We start from the raw sequence: 22,723 nt of genomic DNA, 5'->3' as shown, positions 1-22,723 counted from the left end.
GCACACCCAACATGAAATTGCTCCATTTGATGATAATTATGAGAGATTAAGAGATTACTTGTGTAGCACATTGTTAAAATGCAGCCAATGTCAAAATATACAATTTGAATTTCCCTTCTGACAGCCGGGGGGAAGTTTGCACTGTGGTGTTTTTCTGAGCAGCCTGCACAGCATGAATTAAATAGATTGAAGTTTACATATTTCAAAGCTGTTAGTAACAGTGTGTCACATCCTCAGAGACAGTTATGGGTGCTGCTTTAGCCTCTGACTTTTTATCTACAGTCTTTTACATGTTGCACATTACAGTAATTACAGTGGCATCATGATGTGATCATGCAAACAAGTCACACTGTATGTACTGTACTGAATCCACAAGTAAATACACATTAAAGGTTATCTGTGTTTTTCTTCAGTGCTGCTCTCTTCATGTGATGCATTGTATTTTTGTGGTCTCTATTCAAAGCAGTGTACGTGCATTCAGGTTTTTTTTTTTGTCCTCACATGTTGTGTTACCCTGTAAAGGCAGGCCACACAGTTGGACAAACACCAGGTTGTATCAGAGGCTTAGCGTACAGTATAAGGCCATTTTACTGGGTTATGGCCGGGAATTCCCCAAGTCTCACAGTGAAATTGCTTCCCCCCTATTCACCAGTTCCATTAAAAAGTGCCTCTCTCCGACACAAGCTGAATGTGTGGGTGAGTTGTTGTTTATTTGTTTTAACATCTGAGGTGTAGTAGTGCCAGAATATGTTAAATTTATTATCATTATTTGTGGCATTGGCTTGTTTTTTTTAAATTCAGGGTAGATTGATTGACTTTATGTTGTAACTGAAACAAGTGTTGTTCTGTGTTTGTTACATGACAAAGGAGGCAAATGTAAGATATTGAAAAGATTGATTTCTGCTCTATAAAAAGTCAATAAGCTTTATAATAGTATGGTAGTTTCTGCTTTTTCTTAAGCAAAGTCTGCTGGTAAAAATGATTTGTGAGTGCTAAAAAATATACATTATTGTCATTATTATTTATATAAAAGCCTCAGGGAAATGAACTTAGCAATCCGTCACACTCTTTTCTTGGTCATAGTTACAGTTTAGAGTTTCGATTGTCAGTAAAACGTGATATGAAGAGCCTGTTAGAGTTAACATTGAAGCATATCTGGTAACAGAGCACGTCGTCCACATTTTTTGCATAGTGATAGAGACTCTTCAGCGATGATGTCCCCGGTTTAAGGCCTCGAGAGGACAGCTGGAGTCTCTAGCCAGCTAACAAAAGGACATTTTGTATCAAGCGACACAGAGCTAATGACTATCAGCTGCTGATTTCTGCTGCTAGGAGATGGGAGACTGGACTGTCCTTGTGTCTCGGCAGGGTGAGGTGCATACTCTGTGCTTGTGACACTGTGGGCTTCAATCTGATGATTACCGTTTCCCACATGCCAACCGCCCACTCTTCTGTTTTTGTGCAATGAGGGAAATGCTTTGAAATATTTTTAACAAGTAGGTAGGGGGAGAAAACAAAGCGTACAGTTTGTTACCCAGGAGGACTAAATGTTGGGTGACATTTCCTGTGTATCCTCTGGCTTTTGTTTTTGTGCGGGCAGGCTCGGAGTCACCAGCCTGTTTATTATTCCAGCATCCTGAGATGGAAACATATTGCACCTAAACACAAGGACAAGGCATTTGGTGGCACGCTGTGTGAACTGTATGTTTGCTTTTTCCTGTAGCCAGCTGATAACTCTCCTGGGAACACATTCACACATTTGACCAGTGTTTTCGGGCCATTGGGGCACAGCTGGTCCACCTGGTATATGGTCTAAAATGTTATTGTCTGTCGCGGTGTTGCAGTATGTGGCTTTTAATTGAAGCATGTGACTCTGCAGTTGAATCTAAAGCAGTTGAAGCTCCATTTTATGTATGAAAAGGATATTAAATAAGGTGAACACACACATTACAGAGTGCATCACAGGCTCGCTCTTGTTTTCTCACAAATTCACCTTTTCTCTTTCTTCAGTAGTATGATGCAGTTACTATATGCTATCATATAAGCTATTGCTACACTGGTTTCTCTAGCAGTTTTAAAATTAGCTGTACCCTGCTGTCACAGTCTTTAAATACAGTCTATGGTCACAGTTGCAAGCTTTACAGGAAGTCATAATGGTTGGCACATAAAGAGGAAAGAGAGGGTGCAGTTCTGATTAGTTTAGATTTATCATGAATCATATCATGTATGGTGTCAATTAATTTGCAAACTGGGTATTTCCTGTGTTAACACAACATGCATCCTGATAAGACCTACAAGGCTGATGGTCTGACATCTAAAATCAATATGATGGGTGTTTGTCTCAATTGTCTTTTTTTGTCTTTTTTACTTGTAATTCACATTAGACTTTTTGGTAGTTAAAGGGACAGTTCACCCTAAAATAAAAAAATACATATGTTTCCTCTTACCTGTAGTGCTATTTATCAGTGTATATTGTTTTGGGATGAGTTGCAGAGTGTTGGTGGTGATGTCTGCTGTCTCTTGAATATAACAGAACTAGATGGCACTTGGCTTGTGGTGTTCAAAGCACCAATGAATATATATTTGAAAACTCAAAAGCAATGTCTCTTAACAGAAATCATGACCCGGTTACTCAAGATGATCCATTGTTGGGAGAGGTTTCATGCAGGAACTATTTTCTTTCTACCAAACTACACCTGACAACTGTATCAACATGCAGAAGGAAGTGTGCATCTACTGTGCAGCTCACCTGGCACCACTAAGTTAGCTAACTTTACAGCTCAGCTGAGGACAACGCCATTGATGTTTATATCTTGCGCTGTCATGAGCACGAACCTGAGTCATGATTTCTGGAAAGAGATATTGCTGTTAAGTTTTTCAGGTGTATATTTTTGGCACTTTGAGCACCACAAGCCGAGTGCCGTCTAGATCCATTATATTCAAGAGAAGGCAGACATCTCTGCGGCTGATATCCAACATTCGGCAACTTACACCAAAACAATGTAGATTGATAAATAGCACTACGGGTAAGAGGAAAAATACGCATTTTTTATTTTTGGGGTGAACTGTCCCTTTTTTAATGAATAATTTTGATCCATTATGGAGCCTTGGAAACATGCAACAGTCTTCTCAGTTGGGGTTACCAAGCACCATTGCATGGGTCAGTCTAACTCTGTGCAATAACAAGCTGAATTGCATCAGAAGTAATTTCGATTTCCAGTTAACCGATGAATGATCCTTGTAACCCCCTGAGGAAGAGATATGAGCGAAGATTACCTGTTTGTTTATTTCCACAAGATGTCACCATTGCTCTGAATCATTCATGTTTGGTCAGTCAGGGGCCTGAAATAAAGTTCTGGCAATTATGACACAGTGCTCCTCAACAAACACCTCTTAACCCGTGACTCAGAATCAGAATCAGAGAAGGATTAATTGACAAGTAGGTTTCACTTACAAGGAATTTGCTTTGGTTTTTTTGGTACATACATTAAATATAAAATAAACATATTAAGAGGGATAAAAAATAGTGCAAAGTACTGCAACGACAAAGAACTTTAAATTCTAAAATGGAAAATGACAATTAAAAATGTAAAGATAGGTTTAAGAAGTTCTATTATTTTAAACTAGGTGGTTTTAAAGAATCAAAGTCAAAGGTGAAATGATTCATTGGTTTGTAAATTAGCCAACTGATGGAGAATAAATCAGCAACTTTTTTTTGATAAATACTTAATTTCTTTTAATCATCAAATATGAATATTTAGTGTATTGTGGTGTATATTGTATAATTTCTATGAGAGTAAACCAACCTCTAGGTCTATTGAGGCAAAATAATAATAATAAAGTTTAAATAGCAAGCTGATCTTCATGGGTATTTTTCTAACCTTTTATTTTATTTTATTTTATAGACTTTAATGAACAAGGGGAAAATAATCATCCCAATAATCAACAGTGATTATAATGATTTGTTGCTGTATTCACAATATGAACATTATATATCTTTGCAGCTTTCATGCCAAATATACCTTGTTAGCTTATAGTGTGGACTTAGAAAGCTCAGTGTAACCTGATCTCGGCCTTATTAGCTTACCGTCTTGGTTCAGAGGAAATATGTGATGCAATCACAGAAACCCCCACCAGCCCCTTCTCTAAATTTATCAATGAAGTCAAAAGTCATTCTGTGAAAATGGTAGGGTTTGTCCCTGGGCTGTGGAAGGATGAGTTTCAAGAGGTTAAAAAGAATACTAAGAAGTTGTTAAATTAAAACCATTACGAGTCATGAGACAAATCAGGCAGCTTTTAACTATCAGTTTTACTCACCCCTGTGTCATTGCGTCATATGGGCCATTTTTGCTATATATGAATAATGATGCACATATGTAAAAGTTCATCGTGTGTCATTCTGGTAAAATCTGCACAGTGCAGTGTGAATATATGAAGCATTCAGCTCCAGTGTTTACATTACGGTCAGTGGTTCCTGTTGGTGTCCCGCTGACAGAGAGCTGCGCCCTAATTGGTCAGCCGAGCTGTCAATCAACCGCTGTTTACATCAAACGAGGTGGAAATTCCCGGGTTACAGCATAGACCAGTAGACCACTTCCGCAATAGATGTCTGGGCAGAGAGACGAGAGGCCACTGCGAGCTGAAAGGTATCCAGACAAAAGACACCTCTTTGTTCTTTTGTTTGTCGTTTAACTCCGCTTTCCGACCAACTTACTGCGACGATAAAAGTATCAGTAGCGGGTAAAAAGGAAGAGCTAGCGGCTTCCTGTCTCGCACTGTCATCTAGTGTTAGCTAGCCGACAGCTAACGAGGATGTTGCTAGCAATTTGCATGACAACAGCGAAAACTAATATTAGCCTTCTTCAGCCAATCAAGGTAGCTATCATTTGCTAGATTGTGCTGTATTTGACTCTCGTCTGTCGGGTAGATGTTTGTTGGCAGGATTCGCGTAACATTTGGTATTTTTTCCTCTGCTTTTGTCCTCTTTTCCCTCGGATATGAACGTTGTAGTTGTCATATTTAGCCATCACAAACGTTAGCACATTCTTGCCATATGTTTCTCTTTGGCAGGGTACCATTATGGTGATATTGCTGCTGCTTTTGTCCTCTCGGAGCTGTCCGTTGGGCTTTATTTTCTTTTCACCGGGCTTCACCGATAGTTTACACTCGTCCTGCTGTAAATTATAAGCTGAGAGAGGAGTGTAAAAGGTTTTTCTAGCTGGGTAACTCACAGCAGCACATACAGTAGCCTGTCTGAGTGGTTGGCATTTATTTAATCTGCGATCAAGAGGTAACAGAAACGCTATTTGTTATATTTCTGAGTGGTTGTAATATTACTAAAGTATAACTTGTGGTTCAAGGGGATTTCTTGTGTAGGATTATGAGAACCAGGAGGTAATGTAAAAGTTATTTTCTCATACTGTAACGTTCAATGCCTCTGTGTAGCTGTGTCCTGCCTCTGTGTGAACACTTGGATGTCGACATTTGATGTTGTTTGCTCTCATGCTGAACCCACTATGCTCTCAAATCGCCTCCATGAGCAGCACACCTTTAACTTTGTAAACAAAAGTGATTGTTTTCAGTTCCCAACTTCTCTTGAAGCGAAGGGTGGAGGACCACAAGTTGTCACTCCTCTATGTTTAAAGGCTTTACTCTCAGAACTTCTGTTTTCTCTAAAGGACTGCTTTAAATCTGTGATCTTTTATCTTCCGCTGGGCAGTTTCCGGTACTTTATATGTTTTTAATCAAGCCGAAAATAACAGTTTGTCTCTTCTTTCCACAGTTTAGAGGACCATGTCTAGGAAGTGAACAACGGCGATGGAAGGGAAAGGCCCGTACCGCATCTATGATCCAGGTGGGAGTGAGGTCAAGGCCAGGGAGGAGGCCGGAGGGGGAAGCAGCTATCGACAGCTACTGGAGGAGAACAGCATACTGAGGGAGCGGATGAAGGGTCTTAAGAGCTTAGGTGGGTACCTAAAGACAGCATGGTTTCCTCGGAGCTGTGGATGGGGGGCTAATGCCAGCTGCTCTTCGGCATTACACATCTGTTTTGTGTCTTAACACTTGGGGATTTTATTTTTCCAAATTGGTGTATAAATACATGGGCATTAATTTCTTTATTGTAGCTGGTAAAATCTAAAACAGATTCAGTGTTCAGCTTGGATTTTGTAGCAACACTAAATGAATTATTTGATTTTATACACCCACAAAGACACCCTGAGGATGTCTTCCATAACAGATTACAAGTGAATTTCCAGTCAAAATATACAACTGCGAGAGGGAAACTCTTTGAGGTGGAATGTAGTAAAACCTGATGATCTTCATTGGTTTGTTGAAAAGCTTGCATGTGATGTGAAGCGTGATTGCTCTGTTTGTGACTCACCAATGAGTGCTAGCTTGCACGCAATGTCTCACTGAACTTCTATCATGTCATATTTGATGACTGTTCATGCTGATAGATCTAGTCTTAGCAGTGTTTGTTGAAAAAAGAAAAACATGAAGTAAGATCAAGTGAAATTCAAGTGAAGGGCTGCTGGACAGAGACAAGATCTCTCTGATACTTGCAGGTGATTTGCTGGAAGAGTCTCAATCAGAGGCATCGAGGCTTCGGCAGCGAGTGGAGGAACTTGTGAGAGACAACGAGGCCCTCAAGTCCTCCAGCTTTGCTGCCAGTCTGTGTATGGGAGGGCCCATTCAGACTGAGACACAAAGTGGGTCTCACACACTTGATAGTAATCATGAATTTAACTTTGCAGACATTTTTGTGGATTATTACTCTGGACAGTGTTGTAACCATCAGGCATGTAACTGAAACTTGACTTAACTTTGATTTATTTCAGGTAAACCCTGTTTACACACCACTGTGGAGCAGAGAGAGGAGCAAACAAGCTGTTTAGGGAAGACCCTTCAGCCTGACAAGCCCAATGTAAGTAATTTGTACAGTGAGGGAGAACTTTTGGTGCAGTCAGAATTTATTTTATGATGATTGTAACTGCAGGACTTTATTCTCATATGTTTAGTGAGGCAATCACAGTTACTGCATGTACTATGGTGCTACTTACTTTTGTTTGTCTTTACAGGAGGCCTTAGCAGAGTTTGAGGTCGTGAATGTAGAAGGGAAGACTCCAGATGCCTTGACTGTACGTAATTAAGATGATTAATTTTCCTACCTACACTTTTTTTTAGTTCCAAAGAAACTTTAATTTTACCATATTATTTTGTTTAGAATATAACAATGCTTCTGGTGCTAACTCCCATAAATAAGTATTCTGTGTAATATATGTAGGTTGAATTCAATCTTTCCTCTTTCTAGCCATTTCCTCAATATTAGGAACATATCCTTGGTGTGGTGACTCACAAACAAACTCAATACTGGTAGCTCCAGCCTGAGTCAGCCAGGGGAAAGTCCAGGATTATTACTGACTAGAATTACACCACTGATTCACTCACACACTACATCCTAGGGGATGTGCTAATCGGACACTATGCCAGAAGATTTCAGGCACACATGTTGTCAAAACTAATGTTATGTACTAGCCTGTCACAATATGATAAATTCTGTAGCCTACTTTAGCACAGTTTGGCTCCTTAGCAAAATATTTAGGCAAAAATGTTACCACAGGCTACTACATTCTGTAAGGACTAAATTTAGATCCAACTGGACAAACTAGTTTGACTTTTCAGTTCAATCAGCAGCTGCTTTTTATAAAAATAGTAGCACAATGACTCTTACAGTATGTTGATCTTTCAGTCTTGTGCTAGTTGAAAGACATGCGTAATTTCAGTTTGCATTCTGAGTCAGCTTGAGACAGAGGACCGCCTGACTGTTTACCTCTGTGGGTATCTCCAGGCCGGGTCAGTGGCAGGAGTAATCCCTGTCCTGCCTCAGGAGAACATCGAGTTAGCCAGCCAGCTGAAGAGACTAGAGAGCTCCTTCAGCATATTCGCAGAGGAGTCCAACCCCAACCAGCTCTTGGCTCACCTCGGTCGTATGGCGGTGGAGTTTCACCATCTTTCCTCAAAGGTCCAAAAGAATGAACAGCGGACTTCACTCCTACAGGTACGCGACTCGATGACATTGTTGCTGAAAAAATGCAAAAGCAACCACCAAGCTTTTTAGATTTAAGCTAATTTTCCAAGATGACTTTATAGGCACTTAAGAGTTTGTTTTAATTAGCACCATACAGTGGGAGCAAATGCATACATGGAGTGAGTTATCATGATTACTTAATGTATTAACTTTAAACAATTCACAGGCTGATTTACATGTAATGCTACATGCTGACTTTAATGAAATGCTGGATTTATAAATGTGATTATATGATAATTTAAGGGCTACATTTTATAGCAAGAAGTGCTTCATTACTGCAAATTGATTGAGCAGTAGTAGATTTTATTTGTGGAGAGATGACAAAGTTCTTTGTTTTTAATGTAAAGTCATATGTATACATTTACTTTCTTTTATTACACAAAAGTTGTTTCATCACTGTAGCAGTAGTTTAGTTTTGGTGTGTTATACTGTTGTCTGCAGACTTGGCTTTTCCTTTGCATGACATTCATGTAAACAACTACACTGACTACTACTGGCACACAACACAAGCTTTCCTATTTTTAACATATTGTAATTTTAAATGTAATAACTTTATTTCTGTAGCACATTTATAGACAAACTTACACATTGTTTTGCAACAAAAAAGCATAACATTAATTAAAAAACTGTTTCAATATGAATTTTAAGGCCTGTGTTACATAGATGTTTACGTAAAGAAGAGGTTGCCCATTGGTAGCCAGTACCAGTGGAGGTGCACCACTTGGAACTTCTGAAACAAATTACGACCTAATTTTAATACATAAAAGTAAAGCAGTATCTTTTCAGTCAAGTTTTTATTATTGTGACTTTTTTTTTTTTTTTTTTTTTTTTTTTTTTTCAACTTTTCACATTAACTTTGAAAAGTCATAGTTGTCAATTTTTGGAGTAAAAATGTGAAATATAGGACTGTGTGTCTAAAAAATGAATGACAAGAAAATTAATCTGCTCATACACATGTACACTAATCCAACTCAAAGGTACTCAAAGTACCTTTTGTGTACTGTTGCTTCTGGCTCTGGACATACAAATGTAAAAAAAAAAAAAAAAAAAAATTATCAGCATACAGATTGGTGCTAGATATTGTGTTTTTGGTTTATAGACTCTCTGTGAGCAGCTCAGACAAGAGAACAATGAGCTGCGAAAGAAAATGGAAGAGGATCATCATATCAGGAATCGTGACTTGGAACAGCTGAGGTAATGATTTCCCTTCTCCTTTACATTTGACTGGGCTTTACGTTACTTCTGCTAAAGCAAAACCTTAAGTCAGGTCAAAAAAGAACAAATGTGAAACCGTATATTGCTTACAAATAGTGTTAATTTTCTCAGCTTATTTTGCTCAGCTTTAGTTATAGTCTTGTGTCAAATGTCTGTATTAGTTTTTAATCATAATAAGCCAACAATCATGTTTTCTTTTGGGGTTTTTTTAGTAAAGTTTTAGTTGACATTTTAGCCCTACCGTAGTAAAAGAAAGTTGCAACTGTTTTAATATTGTAGTCTTTTTTCAGTCATCAAATTATGTTGAATATTTTAGTCCACCTAGTCTAGTCAAAACCAATGATTTTGTCATTTTAGTCAAACTTATTTCATGTAAGTTCTTATCATATTATTATCTGATTTTAAAAAACCGTGTTGAGTGATTAAGAATTCAGCTTTGCAGAAAGTGTCTGGTTCAATAGTCTGATGGTATCAGTTTAATGAGTACATCCATACACGTCATTGGTAACTCACTGGACAAAGGACAGTGGCGTGAAGTGACGCACGCCAAGCCGTCACTGGTGTGAGGGTGTAAATTGGAAATAATAAGGGCAGCTGTTTTGATATGCACCATTTAGTGGCGATGCCTTTTGGCCTTTATTCCAAGTCCTCCTTACTGTGCTCACTGTGTGCTGGCTGTGTAATGGTGATATGGCATGCACAGCACAGCACATGAAACTGCTGCATTGCCACAAAAAAAGTCTATAATATTATATTTCCCAATATTTTAAATGATAATAAAGATTCTAGCAAAGGTTTTATTTTTCAAACTACATTTTAGTCGTGCCTTTTTCGTCAACAAAATTGCTTGTCCATGTAATCACAGTTATTGTTAAATGATGACGGTGCTGTCTCATTATCGTCTCATCATAGTCTTAGTCATTTTTTTCAAACTGTGGGACAATTTTGTTTCTCATGACCTTTTTGAATATGGCGTCCGTCAGCCTCCCGTTACTCCTCTGATGACCAAACCTTAAACAATTTTTACTTTGTCCAGGATGTTGACAGTTGACAATGCTTTCACTTTTAAAGGGGGAATATTCCACTGCTTTCTGTTGGCGTCATTGTACCCAGTGGGTATTATAGGTTCCTCCCAAAGGACATCCTGAAGCTGTATGAAAGCTTCAACAAACTCTGGGAAGGGACTGTGCACACTAACACTATCATTTTCATTTTCTTGCTGATTCAGACAGGAGAATCAGAAACTTAAGGAGCTGGTCACAGGAGGAGTACCAGCAGCGGCATCATCCGCAGCGCCATCTGACACCGAAGCGCCGGAGGCCAAAGAGGAACCTGTGAAGGAGGAATCAGCCGCTGTAAGACCCAAGATGGAGGCCACCACTCCGCAGAAGGTAGCTTAAATCAAATTACATTGTGAATTATTTTTTTGTTCCGTAAAGACACATTTTACAACTTTGCCTCGTGTTATAAATCTGTCACATTTACATACCAAATACATTTTTATTTTTAGCTTTTTCCTTTTAGGAAGACATTGAAGGATTTCTTATGAATTTGTGACTTAAAACTTCTCCACTTAAGAACAATGTGGGCTAAGAGTAATGGAGCATTGTTGTGGATTAAGAAATGTTTTGTGTGCCCCCAGAGTGGAAAAGCTGCAGAGAAAACCCCAACTAAACCTTGTGATGTTGAGGTGTATGAAAAGAAGATCAAACTTTTGGAGAAGCAGAGAAAGGATGTGAGCCTTTTTTTTTTTTTTTTTTTAATTATTATTTTCACCCTTACTGCTCATCCTCTTTTGCCATAGGGGAAAGTCTCTGTGTATTTTTGTTTCCTATATGTTCAGTGTCATTTGTTTCACTTTCTGGCTCTGCTTACAGGTACTGGAGGTTAACAAGCAGTGGGACATTCAGTGGAACTCCATGAAGTCACAGTTTGAACAGAAGGTACAGTAATGACTTTACAGCTGTTGTGAAGGGTGTGGGAAGACATCACAGTGTCCTCAACTAATATATATAGATATATAGATCTGCTGAAGGAGAATTAGTACCTTAATCTCTCCAATTTCCGCTAAAAACATTTTCATTTTTTTCACTCACTTTTAAAAAAAGTTGAACAGGTTTATTCATTTTTCAGGGTTCTCATGAGTCCTTGAAAGTTTGTGAATCTTTGTGGGGGGAAAAAGAAAGGCAGCGTAAGTAGACATGGGTCATTGAAAGTGCTTAAATTTATATATTTTTTGCAAGAATACAAGTCGAAGTTTTTTTGTGAGAAGTGTTCACACCTAGCCTCTCTCTCTTCTGTTTCTGTGAGCTTCTGTAAAGCTTGCTACTTTCATTATAACTATTCTCAGTGCTATGACAGAAATTAACCTTGATCCCTGTCACATACTTTACTGTGTGAGAAGTGTGAATTTGAGGGAATTGGGCCTGGAAAGTCCTTTAAAACTCATTAAATTTGATGTTAAAGAAGGTGTAGGAGCCTGGATTTTTTTGTTTTGTTTTGTGGAATCGCATTATTTCAATCCACCAAATATTCTTGGTCCCATTTTTACTTGTTCAGTTTTTGGGAAAGCCCTTTCTTCATATGCCATGGTTCTATTTAGATTAAAAGCAAAGCACTTACAATTTGTACAAAGATGCATCTACATGTGCAGTACACAAAGAAAATGGAGTATTTATCCTCCATTTTCCAACTCAGTATGGCCTCACTTGATATCAGTAATACATGTGTTTTAGAATGGACAGTTTTTATCTGTTGCCATAGGTTCACAATTAACTCTATCCAACACATTCTGCATTATGGCTACAGAATATTAAATAATAATTGTTTTCTTTGCCATTAATGTTGACATGTTTTTCAAATAAATGACATGACAGATGGCAGGGATTTTGTAATATGGAAATATCTTTAAGGAACAGAGGACTCTGATGCTTGTGTGCATCAGTTGGCAGTGAAGCAGCTGTGTGTGTGTGTTCTATATGCTTGTCCAGTGGAAAGGTGCAATCTTGCAATAGCTCGCTATCTCACCACAAGGCCTGTCACACCTCAGTAAGAATTCCCCTCACCTCTCTGGTACCCGCTGACTTCCTCCTGTGGTGCAGTGAGAGGGCAGCATAGACACACACTCTCACACTCATGCTCACACACCTACGCGTGTGCACAGCCTACAATCATGAACAAACTTACATTCACACTTTGTTGAGACGGGGACACCATGCAGCCTTGGGTTTAAACCACAGAACCCTAGATACATCCATTTGCGTCACTAGGTTCGTTCATATTTTACACAAAAACAGAACTGCATATTTGCAAATGTGTCCTTGTTGCTGTGGTTTAGTGTTTCTAAGGCTGTGTCCTTACACATGCAACAGCTGATGTTTATCTTTACCAGAGTTGTTATCACTGAATCAGGTTGTTTTTTTTTTTATGTGTGTTTATGAGAATTGAATCTTAGAACTATGATTAGTGTACTTGGTGAATGCTGTTCTCCACTAAACAGTTTGCATTGTCCCTCAGATCACAGACCTCAGACAACGGCTGGCTGAGTCCCAGAAAACTGTGCTCGAGCTGGAGGCAGAGCGAGAGCAGAGGCAGCGCGACTATGACAAGAAGCTGCTCCTGGCCAAGTCTAAGATTGAAAATGTACAGGTGAGAATACAAGTTCACAAAGCCAAGGTGAAAACTGGTCTAATGTTTCAAAACTGGGACACAGAAACATGAAAAAAAAAGTTTCATGATACTCAAACGGAGGTGTTTTTAATGTTTTGGGTTTGCATATTTCAGGGAGAGAAGGAGTGTCTCAACTCTGAAACCACTGAGCTGAAGCAGAAGATTCGCTACCTGCAAGATCAGCTGCTGCCCCTCAGCAAACAGAGGGAGTACCAGGAGAAGGAGATCCAACGCCTCAACAGGGTGAGTATGCTTTACCTCTCCCCCTTTCTGCCTTCCTTCCACAGAAACACTTCCTTCTGAGTAATAATACTTGTTTTGTCTTAATCCAGGCTTTAGAGGAAGCCTTAAACCTGCACACCCCTTCATCCTCCCAACAACCACCTGGTCAGGGTAACTTTGCCGATGCAGCCAATAACCTGAAGAAACAGGAACTGCTCACTCAAATAGCTGTACTAAAGGAACAGGTCAGACACGGAACACACGTATACACATTTCTATTGCGAGTACACCTCCATTTCCTCAACGGATTTTCATTGTTTTGTATTTCAGGTGAAAATCTTTGAAGAAGACTTCAGAAAAGAGAGGAGTGACAGGGAGCGAATGAATGAGGAAAAAGAGGACTTGAGGCGGCAAGTTGAGAGACTCCAGGGTCAGATTACTAATTTGACCAATCAGGTAAGCTGTGTGTTGACAGTATATTCTCCTGTATATGCGGCATCATTAGGAATGCTTCAGCTTTCGTTTCTTGGATTGTGGGAATTGGTTTTTACTTTTCTTTAATTGTGTGTTTGTGGTTTAGCTTCATCAGGCACAGAACGAGTGTCAGAGAGAACGTACGGAGAGGTGTAAACTGGAGAGACTGCAGATGCAGCATCACAAACAGGTACTGAGCCTGGCAGTGTAGCAGACATGTTGATATTTTAAATGAAATGGTGCCATCAGCCTGGATAGGTTATGTGTTTGGTCATTTTGGCCATCCTATTAAGTACATTTAATCAGGGCCAAGGCATTCACTGAAAGTTGCTCTACAAGTCTTTGGGAAGCATCATACAGTAGGATATGAGTTGTGGTAAACCTTGCAGACGAGCGCCCCCTTGTGACAGAATGCAGTCACATAGATGCTGACTGTAATAAGTTCATACTGGACAAATTGATACTCCAGGACAAGAGCCTCACTCCAGCTAGGTTGTTGGTCAGTGCATTCGGGATGTCAGCAGGTGGAATATTTACACTCCTCACTGGGAGGCAGCTGCAGCAGGGGTTGAAGGTCAGCAGTGGCCCATGCCATGACAGGGCCACTGCGCTCGCTGAGAGTAGCAGCTGTGCACTGATTGGGGATCACGTGTGTACTTGTGATCCCTCGTAGGGGCAGCAGCAGGAAAGACGTACCTCAGACCCCACGTCAGGCTCAGTGAACGGCCCGCTGAGCCCTCCCTACTGTGGTCCCTTTGTGCAGGTGGGACCGCAGGGCCTTGAGGGCTGGCCCATACACTTCCCTCCCCGGATGCCCAATGCAGCAGGCGCCACAGCAGCAGCCGCCGCAGCGCCGCCCCCTGTACGAGACTTCCAGCCTGTTACCCCGGTAAGGGTCCTGTAAGGCCCCTCTGTCTCTGTCTCTGGAGTGACTTTGGTTCACTGAGGAAACAAGGCTCTTCTCTCTCTTAACTTCTACTCCCCTTGTCTTTTGGGAGGAACATCAGCTGTAATTAGGTCTAACATGTAGCTCAACCTAGCCACGCTTACATTCAATAACCATTGTAAGGCTACGGCAAAGACTTGAGGGCTGCTAGTTGTGATGAATAATGGGTTTGTTTAGTGATTTCAACTAAGTTGGTCTTTTCTCTTTGGTCAGGGTTTTCCTTGGCAGTCGTCATTCCCGCAGCCCAGAGGGGCCAGAGCAGTAGGAGAGAGTTCAAGACCACCACCAGAGAATGCAGGTACGGTACAGCCAGCCAAGTACAATGTTTTAATCCTAATGTTTGTTACAAATCCAGGGCCTCTGCAGGTCCTCAGAAAGTCTTCAAATGTCTTAAAAATATTGGTCCCTGAAAGTGTTAAATGTTAATTTGTGTGGTCCTAATTGCCACAAACATTCTTTTAATTAAATTTTATGTATCCATCATAAATTGTATGTGTTAAGTCCACATTTCTGATGTTACAAATCTTTAAACCTACCACTGAACTTAATACTTCACTTTATACTTGCACTTTGAAAATTAAGAGTAATCTAACTCACTCTAATAACCATAATCCTACATAAAACCTACCTTTACATGAGACCACATATTACTACTTACTTTTTATACTTGCCTGCAACACTTGAACAAGAGGACCAGAAATCAGTCTTCGATTTGGTTACAGTTTTAAAAGCATTAAATGTCAGTGTCCGATAGCTGTAGACACCCTGAAGTCACATTTTGTTGTATACTTTTTTATTCCTCGAAAGATAAGGCTGGTGTTATGCTGTATTTTTCCTTGTCAGTAAAATGACATCAAAAGACCGAAACCACTAATGTGTAGTTGCAGTCCATCTCTAATTTCTTGTTAGTAGAATTAGTTCATTATTGTTTTGGTCTTTACATTAGATTTGTTGACAAGAAAAATGTAGAATATTGCCATTAGTATCTTTTATTTTGTCATGCAAATTTTCAACTAATGAGAATACACCACATAATGGCTAACAGGGCTTGACAGTAATAGTTGCCAGGTTGCTACTGGCAACAATATTGAGAAACTGGCAACTAATTTGTGGCCTTTGGCTGCTGTAAGTGTCAACCTTTACTTTAATATATTAAACGATGCAGCAAAGGGTTGCAAGCCGGAGTCGATCTCATGACCGCTGCAGCGAGGCATCACCTCTATACATGGGGGGCCGGCACTATCCACTAAGCTACCATCGCCCCAAATAAATACATTTTTAATATTTGTTGCATTGGTGATATCCAAATATTGCTGTTACAGTCAGAGCCAGACAAGGCTGCACATGCATTGGTTTGTTTCTTTGTGTGCACACAGGCATCTGTTACAGAGACAATGCTGAAGCTAAATGAGTTGTTTGACTGTGGGGTAAGAAGTTGGACTAACCTGTTGACATCTCAAAGGAGTGTGCAAATTGATTCAGCTGACTAAAAACCTGATGAACCTGAACGAAAAACAGGAAGGAGATTTATAGGTCTTGGAAGGCAGAGTATTCTAGCATATCTGAACTGAATGGAAAATGATAATGCAAAGCATTTACAACATACACCTTGATAAGGGACACATCAATAATATAATAAAGCTTTTAAACATTATTTTATTAAGCTCAGCTGGCGTGCAACTCCATGTCATCTGAGTTACTCAAAATATAAGGTGTATAAAAAATGGCAACCATATTTTCAGTTTTGGCAACCAAAAGCTGACGAACCAAAAGTTAGTGTTTAGCCCAGACCTAAATGTTTACTGTATTTATTTGGAATGAAAAGTGTGCTGCAGCAGTTTGTGACCGTCTTGTTCTTTGTGTGTCTGCAGATCAGTCCGCATCAGCAGCGGCAGCGGCTGCAGCAGCAGCAGCGGCAGGATTTGGGAAAAGGGAGCGACAGAACATTGACCCTGGAAAGCACTAAAGCATCACCGTACCCACCAAATGGAGTCTGGGTAGTAGCATGAAATCAGTTTGTTTTTGAGTTGACAAGGTGTGATTTGATCTATAATTTTCCTACTGAACTGTAGATATCCTATTGTAATGTTGTTTATACTTGCGTTTTATAAGGCTATTTGTGAAACACTTCGCTATTCTGAATATATACATGAAATATTATTTAGATTTTTTTATCAGGAACTGAAGTCATTTGTTAAATAGGTTGGAATAATTAACATTGTTCTTTTTTTTTTGTTTTTTTGTTCCAGAAAATATACCTATGTGCTTGTATCTCTGCAGATATGTAACAACTTGACACTTAGTCTGTTACTTGTAGGGTACAGGAAGCCATTCCCCAATACGACTAAGACGACATATTCTCATTCCAACAATGAATGATTATATAGGTACATTGAATCATAGGATTAACAATGTGAATGTTGATTGATTTATGAAGATTTTCTCAGTACCATCGATGTTATAGAACTGTCCCATACGTGTAACTGTTCAAAAGTGGTTGTTGAAATGCAAAAATTTTGGGAAATGAATTTTGATGGTATCATACCAAAAACATGATTGTGATTATTGATAATTTATTTATAACCTGCTGTTTTGATAGTTGCATTGACTAAGTGTAAATCATTGTCTTTAGTAATGCTGTTCTTTCTATGTTGTTAGTGTAATCCCAATATATTGTAGCTATTGACATTGTATGTTTGTATCAGACACAATACACAATGCACAGTACATACACAACCTTTATTTTTCCCCATGATGATGGACCTAATCTCATTAAACACAACACTTCTACTTGACCACAATTGATTTGATGATTTGACCATTCATACTCATCTTACTGCATCCTGTACTATTGCCCACAGTTTAGCCCCGACATACAGTATCAAGCAGTCAAACCCTTTAGGCTACGGTGATGGCGGTCTTCCTCTTCATACTGTTATTCCATGTTAACTTAGTTGTAATCAGTGCAACTTTTACACCTATTACTGAGACATTAATTCTGCTCAAGCAACAGAGAGAGGAAGATTTTCATCAGTATCTGGAGGCCCTAGATCCAGTGTTACAGCAGTACAGCCGCCCCTCAGAGGACAAACCCTTTGCCAGGATGTCTTGTCTTTGCTCCCTGCCCACTTCAACAACCAGCAATCCATGCCGTGCCGACTGTCCTGTGAACTGCTGTAACACACAGTCAAGAGCCCTGATAGCGGACGAGATAATGCACGATACCATTTTTAAAATCCAATCTCAAATTAAGCCACTGTTTTAACTGAATACCCATTGAGATTCCCTTAGGAGTGTATGTCAGGTAGTCAGATGAAGGGCTTCAAAATGTGTGCAGATGATTAAGAAAAGGCTCCATTATATCAAACAAAGTTAAGTTACAGGGAACAAAATCCTGATGGGTGAGAGCTGAAATGAGAAATTGCACTTTGAAAGGTATGCTGTAATTACTGGCAGTTGTATTTTCTTGGTTTGTAGCCCTTTTTTCTCCGTTTTTTTTGCTGTAGGCAAAAGCACATGTGAGACTTTTTGTATTTGACTGGCTTAATAAATCTATTCTAAATGTCTAATAGCATCTTACCCTGCTTATTCATGTTCATACTTTCAATGTCAGGGCCACAAATTTGCTACATCATATTCAAATTTCCATGACATGACACCTGCTGTGTGTTTCTCATAAAGGAAAGTCCGCACATCAGTGTGTTGTTCTCCATGATTTATTAAAAGTAATTAACATTGAGGCTGTAATGGCTAACAGGTCCTGGGAAGAGAAGGTGACATGATGCTGTGAGGTCGCAGGGCGGCCCGAATGCACTGAAGAGCCGGCCTGCGCCCCAGACTCCGAAGAGGCACCACAGAGTTCCTGTTTTCAAGCCTCCTCTTCATTCAACATGCCATCTTCATGTACCAGAATCTGTCAACATTACTCTAACATTCTTTACAGTCTACATTAGCTCTACTTATCCTGTGCATCTTATCACAGCTACGTCATTAGAGGGACAATACAGTATGATGAGTCTGAGATCTAATTAAACATCTCCTGTGTGTACAGCTGGAGCAGGTATTTGCGGATGTCAGCTTTGACCCCCGAAATGTTGACACTTGGGTGCCACCTCTTCACCGGCTTCCCATCCGGTCCCACCAGAAACTTCTCAAAGTTCCACTTGATGTCGCTGAGCTTCACAGGTTCCCAGAACATGCTGGCGGGGTTACCCAAGAGGTCTCCGACTGGAGGGCAGGAGTTCTGCATGGCAGCAATTAGGATTATATGAGAGAGCAATACAGTCTGTGCACCATCAAGTGGGCACAAGGCGGACTTTCATTAGCAACACATTTTATTTTATTGAGTAATCGATTCTATAATAACTCCTTTTCCTCCTCATCCAACATAGGAAACCTAGTCAGCTATTAATGGTTGTTTACAGCTAATAAATAATGAGACTGATATGTCTGAACAGTTTGAGCACAGCAGGAGTGCAGCACAAAAAGTACATGTTGAGATATAAACTATGAACAAAACATTCAGTGAAGATTTTTAAATCACACAGAGAACATAATGTACCTTAAGGAAAGTGAAAACGCCTTGCTCGTTTCTTCCATTCACATCACCTTTCTCAAACAGCAGGAAGTTTGGAACAAATCCATTGCCTGGTCTTACAAACCTGGAATCCAGAGAGAGGGCAGTTTATCAGTGGACATGCCTCTGAGCACTTTGTGGCTTGGCAGCCGCCCTAGATTCACTACAAGCTGAGAAAGAGCACACAAGTCTGCTGCAAAGCATTTACTATGTATATAAAATAACAGATGGAACCTGAGACGGAATTTTTATGCATGTTAGAGAGGCCGTAAACAGAGGCTGAGCCTGTTGCCAAAGGATGTTTTCACTGATTAAATGAGGCTTTGTTGATTGACAGGATTTACCAATATTGCAAATTCCTCTCTGCATCCAGCTTCAAAGGTTTTATGTTACATCACAATATATGTGGTTGTGTCAGAGGCTTGTGACTCAAAGTTAAGGGATTCTCTTGTTTTCACATCTACTACAAGCTGAAAAAATATCCAGTGTATAGGACTTTTACCTAACTGAAATTATTTATGGTTTTAACCAAACGTCAGTTGGTTGGGCTTATAGCAGAAATGGGACAAAGTCGTTTGTTTGTCCCCGAGTCAAGACTGACAAGTCCCAAGTCTTAAACTTAAGAGTTTTGCGTCACAAACAAGTGATAATGCGCTCATCACAGATGTAATGCCATTTTAACAACAGAATTATAATATATTAAATACGTAAAAATCATGAATACATTTTGAGTTTATATTATAAAAATGAAAAAATATTTTTATCCTATTTTTTAAAATGTCTTTAATTTTTTTTAATTAATTTTTTAGAACAAATACATTTTTGCTATTTTTATTTTGCAAATTTGCTCATAAGAAATTATTTTATTGTTTGCCCTTTATCTATTTATTTATTTTCTTATTTTATTTGTTAGCTAAGTTGTTAACTTGTGTTCATTTTTAATTAGCTTTTGTTCTTGTTTGTATAAATACAATAAATATAAAAGATAATAATCAGGGGCTGTCAGGCGAAGCTTTCCTAGGGTGCCAAATGCGCCACCACTGGCGCTGCATATTATCAAGCAGTACCACAACAGAACAATTTCTGTGTGTTTCTGTCCTGTGTTTTTGTATGTGCTTCTGGAACTTGACTGGATGCTGGTGGACTGGTTCAAACAAAGTAAATCTGGGGAATTCAGTGTTGACTTGCTGGGAGTGAACAGTGTTCAGCTGATTACAGAAATGACTTGATTCCTGGCACACTTTTTAATCTTTGAACTTTGGGGGAAGGTATCAGGTATTTCAAAGCCAAGAGGTTCAAGTCCAAGTGGAGTCATGGGTTATTGGTGTTTTGTCAATTTGAGTCTAAAGTTATTCAATTTGTGACTCAAGTCTGACCCAAGTCCACCCCTCATGTTGACAGTGTTTCCAGTCAGTCAGCTGTGCCTGACCTGATATTGATTTGCACTGAAAGAGAAACATGTCTCACTTTAACGCTGGTGGAATTTCATGGTTTTTCCCCGGTTCCTGTTTCCCAAATTGGTTGCAGGGGAAGCCGAGAATGGTGAGTCCAAGAGGTTTCATCTCCTCGTGTAGTGCATTCAGTTCTGAAAATGGAGAAGTAACATGTATTCAGGTGGAGAAGCTTGCTGTTAAAACAAAACCGTGACGGCCCGTCCTGCTGTTTCTTACCCACATACTGGTAAGTGTACCCTCAGTACGTGGCCACGTTGATGAAGAGGACACTCTTGCCCTTGTAGTCACTGAAGTTCACAGTGTGACTGTTGTTTAGAGTCTTTGCGTGGTAATTGTAAATGGTGCCATCTGTGGGCTCACAAAGCTGAAGGTAGACACACAGATTAAAGCAGGTTATATTTGTTTTAACTGTCCAGCAGCCAACACAGTCATCAATATGTCTTTAGTGTAGTATTTGTGATTATAAATTGGATATATATATGTATGCCAAAATGTGTTCCATATAATATGGATTTATCCTGCAGGACATATGTCCATATTTGCTTTGGATTTCTATTGTCTACTACGCCCATTTTCCAGCCAATGGTAGCCCTTGACATGGACTGATCTGTGTCACTTCATACAAATGTTTATTTATGGGTGGTGTGTTTTGTAACACGCACCTCAGTCACCCACTCCTTTTAATGATTTGTACAATCTGAGTCATTTTTTCGTAACTCAAACAAACATTAACCAGGCACCCAACGTAGCTGCAGCCCTACAAGAGTATTAACATATTAATATATTAATGGCAACTGAACAAAAAATAATGTTTTTAATGCACTGGGAAATGTTGAAAAGGTATTGAAGATCATCCATCTTCTGTTTACTGTCTCTGTAGTATGATTCTTCCAATGCAAATATTAGGGACGTGTTTAACAAATGGAGTCTGACGCTCGAACTAAGCAAATAAAAACACAATGACAGCTGCAACAGTTTCACCTGTCTGCTAGCTCATACCTCCGTTGTTGATAGACTGTCATCTGCTTAAGTCCAACACACAAGCCCAGTGTCAACAGCGCAGCAGAACATTGGAGGCACTTAGTAAAAATAACACTCACATATCTCAGTTTATTGTGACCCACTGAGAAATATTTCCCTTTATAGCTCGCAATTAAACCATAACAATTAAATTTTACACAGCTCAAACTGCGTATGTAGCAGAGGCGACACTGTGTGTGTGTGCGTGTGTGTGTGTGTGTGTGTGTGTGTGTGTGTGAATTAGAGGTGGAAAACAGAAGCTGTCCTGCTGCTTCACATGTAGATGTACAAGCATGTAAACCACTGGGCATTAGAGGTCAACATTTACTATTGTTAAAAACATTTGTTGTAGCTAATGGACTTAAAAATGAGCTGCAGGAAAATCACCACTACTAAATGTGCTACTTAACAACTTTTTGTTGTGGTTGATTGTCTCATATGGTGCTGAAACAATGGCCTGACAACACCAGAGAGTGCTCACAATAATGTCAGCCTTACATGGCAAATAAGAAATAACAGGTGCTGCTGAATACCATACAAAACCCTGTGGAGAGGCCGGATTGTGATGTAGTGTTTTTACATGTTTGCCTTCCATCTGTTAAGTCAAATTATGACTAAAATAAATAACTTGCACACAGGTTACAACCACTTACTCTCTAGGTTACACCACATTGAAACAAGCAGGTATTACTTTCTCCTGCTGTAGGCCCACAGCTTCATTAAGCTTAACTCAACGCAGGTGTACATGGTGCGTTATTAGGAAATACAGTGATGTCATCTGGTATCAGGTTCTCACGCCTGTCTGTCTTTATAAATCTATTTGGATCCATACTATGAATGTGTGTGTGTGCGTGTGTGCGTGCGTGTGTGTGTGTGTGTGTATATATATCAACAGGTACCTGTGTGAGTGGGGCTCCGGCGGTGCAGGGTCGCAGCAGACCGAGCAGCAGCAGCTGCGGTAAGAAGAGCCGCATCGTGCCGTCCTTCCGTCCTTCCTCGACACGGTGAGTGCTCCCTGTCTGTCCGCTTCTCCCTCAGGATGAGTTAAAGCCTCTGGC

The 22,723-nt window shown here is 39.7% G+C and overlaps 2 protein-coding genes across 7 annotated transcripts; one reads left to right on the top strand and one right to left on the bottom strand.

The window, feature by feature from the left end:
* The first annotated feature begins 559 nt into the window (after positions 1–559).
* Positions 560–18,184, top strand: tnip1 (TNFAIP3 interacting protein 1). 6 transcript variants are annotated; one of them, XM_033633171.2, is made up of 18 exons: positions 560–696; positions 5,783–5,965; positions 6,567–6,710; positions 6,840–6,925; positions 7,080–7,139; positions 7,850–8,059; positions 9,189–9,283; positions 10,533–10,695; positions 10,947–11,039; positions 11,182–11,247; positions 12,821–12,952; positions 13,088–13,216; positions 13,306–13,440; positions 13,526–13,651; positions 13,776–13,859; positions 14,343–14,558; positions 14,829–14,913; positions 16,487–18,184. In XM_033633171.2, the coding sequence occupies exons 2-18, from the start codon at positions 5,818–5,820 to the stop codon at positions 16,579–16,581; spliced, it is 2,067 nt and encodes a 688-aa protein (XP_033489062.1). In that variant the 5' UTR covers positions 560–696; positions 5,783–5,817; the 3' UTR covers positions 16,582–18,184. The 6 variants fall into 6 exon arrangements, with proteins under 6 accessions (XP_033489062.1, XP_078025380.1, XP_033489063.1 ...); XM_033633172.2 differs by lacking the exon at positions 560–696 and adding an exon at positions 4,536–4,646 and having other exon boundaries at positions 14,433–14,558; XM_033633170.2 differs by lacking the exon at positions 560–696 and adding an exon at positions 4,536–4,646.
* A 131-nt stretch (positions 18,185–18,315) lies between these two features.
* On the bottom strand, positions 18,316–22,723 carry gpx3 (glutathione peroxidase 3). The gene is made up of 5 exons (XM_033633179.2): positions 22,565–22,723; positions 20,862–21,009; positions 20,659–20,776; positions 19,177–19,276; positions 18,316–18,858 (listed from the first exon to the last, which is right to left on the bottom strand). The coding sequence occupies exons 1-5, from the start codon at positions 22,637–22,639 to the stop codon at positions 18,640–18,642; spliced, it is 660 nt and encodes a 219-aa protein (XP_033489070.1). The 5' UTR covers positions 22,640–22,723; the 3' UTR covers positions 18,316–18,639.

Source organism: Epinephelus lanceolatus, chromosome 7 (genome assembly GCF_041903045.1).
Source record: "Epinephelus lanceolatus isolate andai-2023 chromosome 7, ASM4190304v1, whole genome shotgun sequence".
Classification (NCBI taxonomy): domain Eukaryota; kingdom Metazoa; phylum Chordata; class Actinopteri; order Perciformes; family Serranidae; genus Epinephelus; species Epinephelus lanceolatus.
Note: the sequence above shows the minus strand (reverse complement) of the source record. Positions and strands in the feature narration are given on the sequence as shown.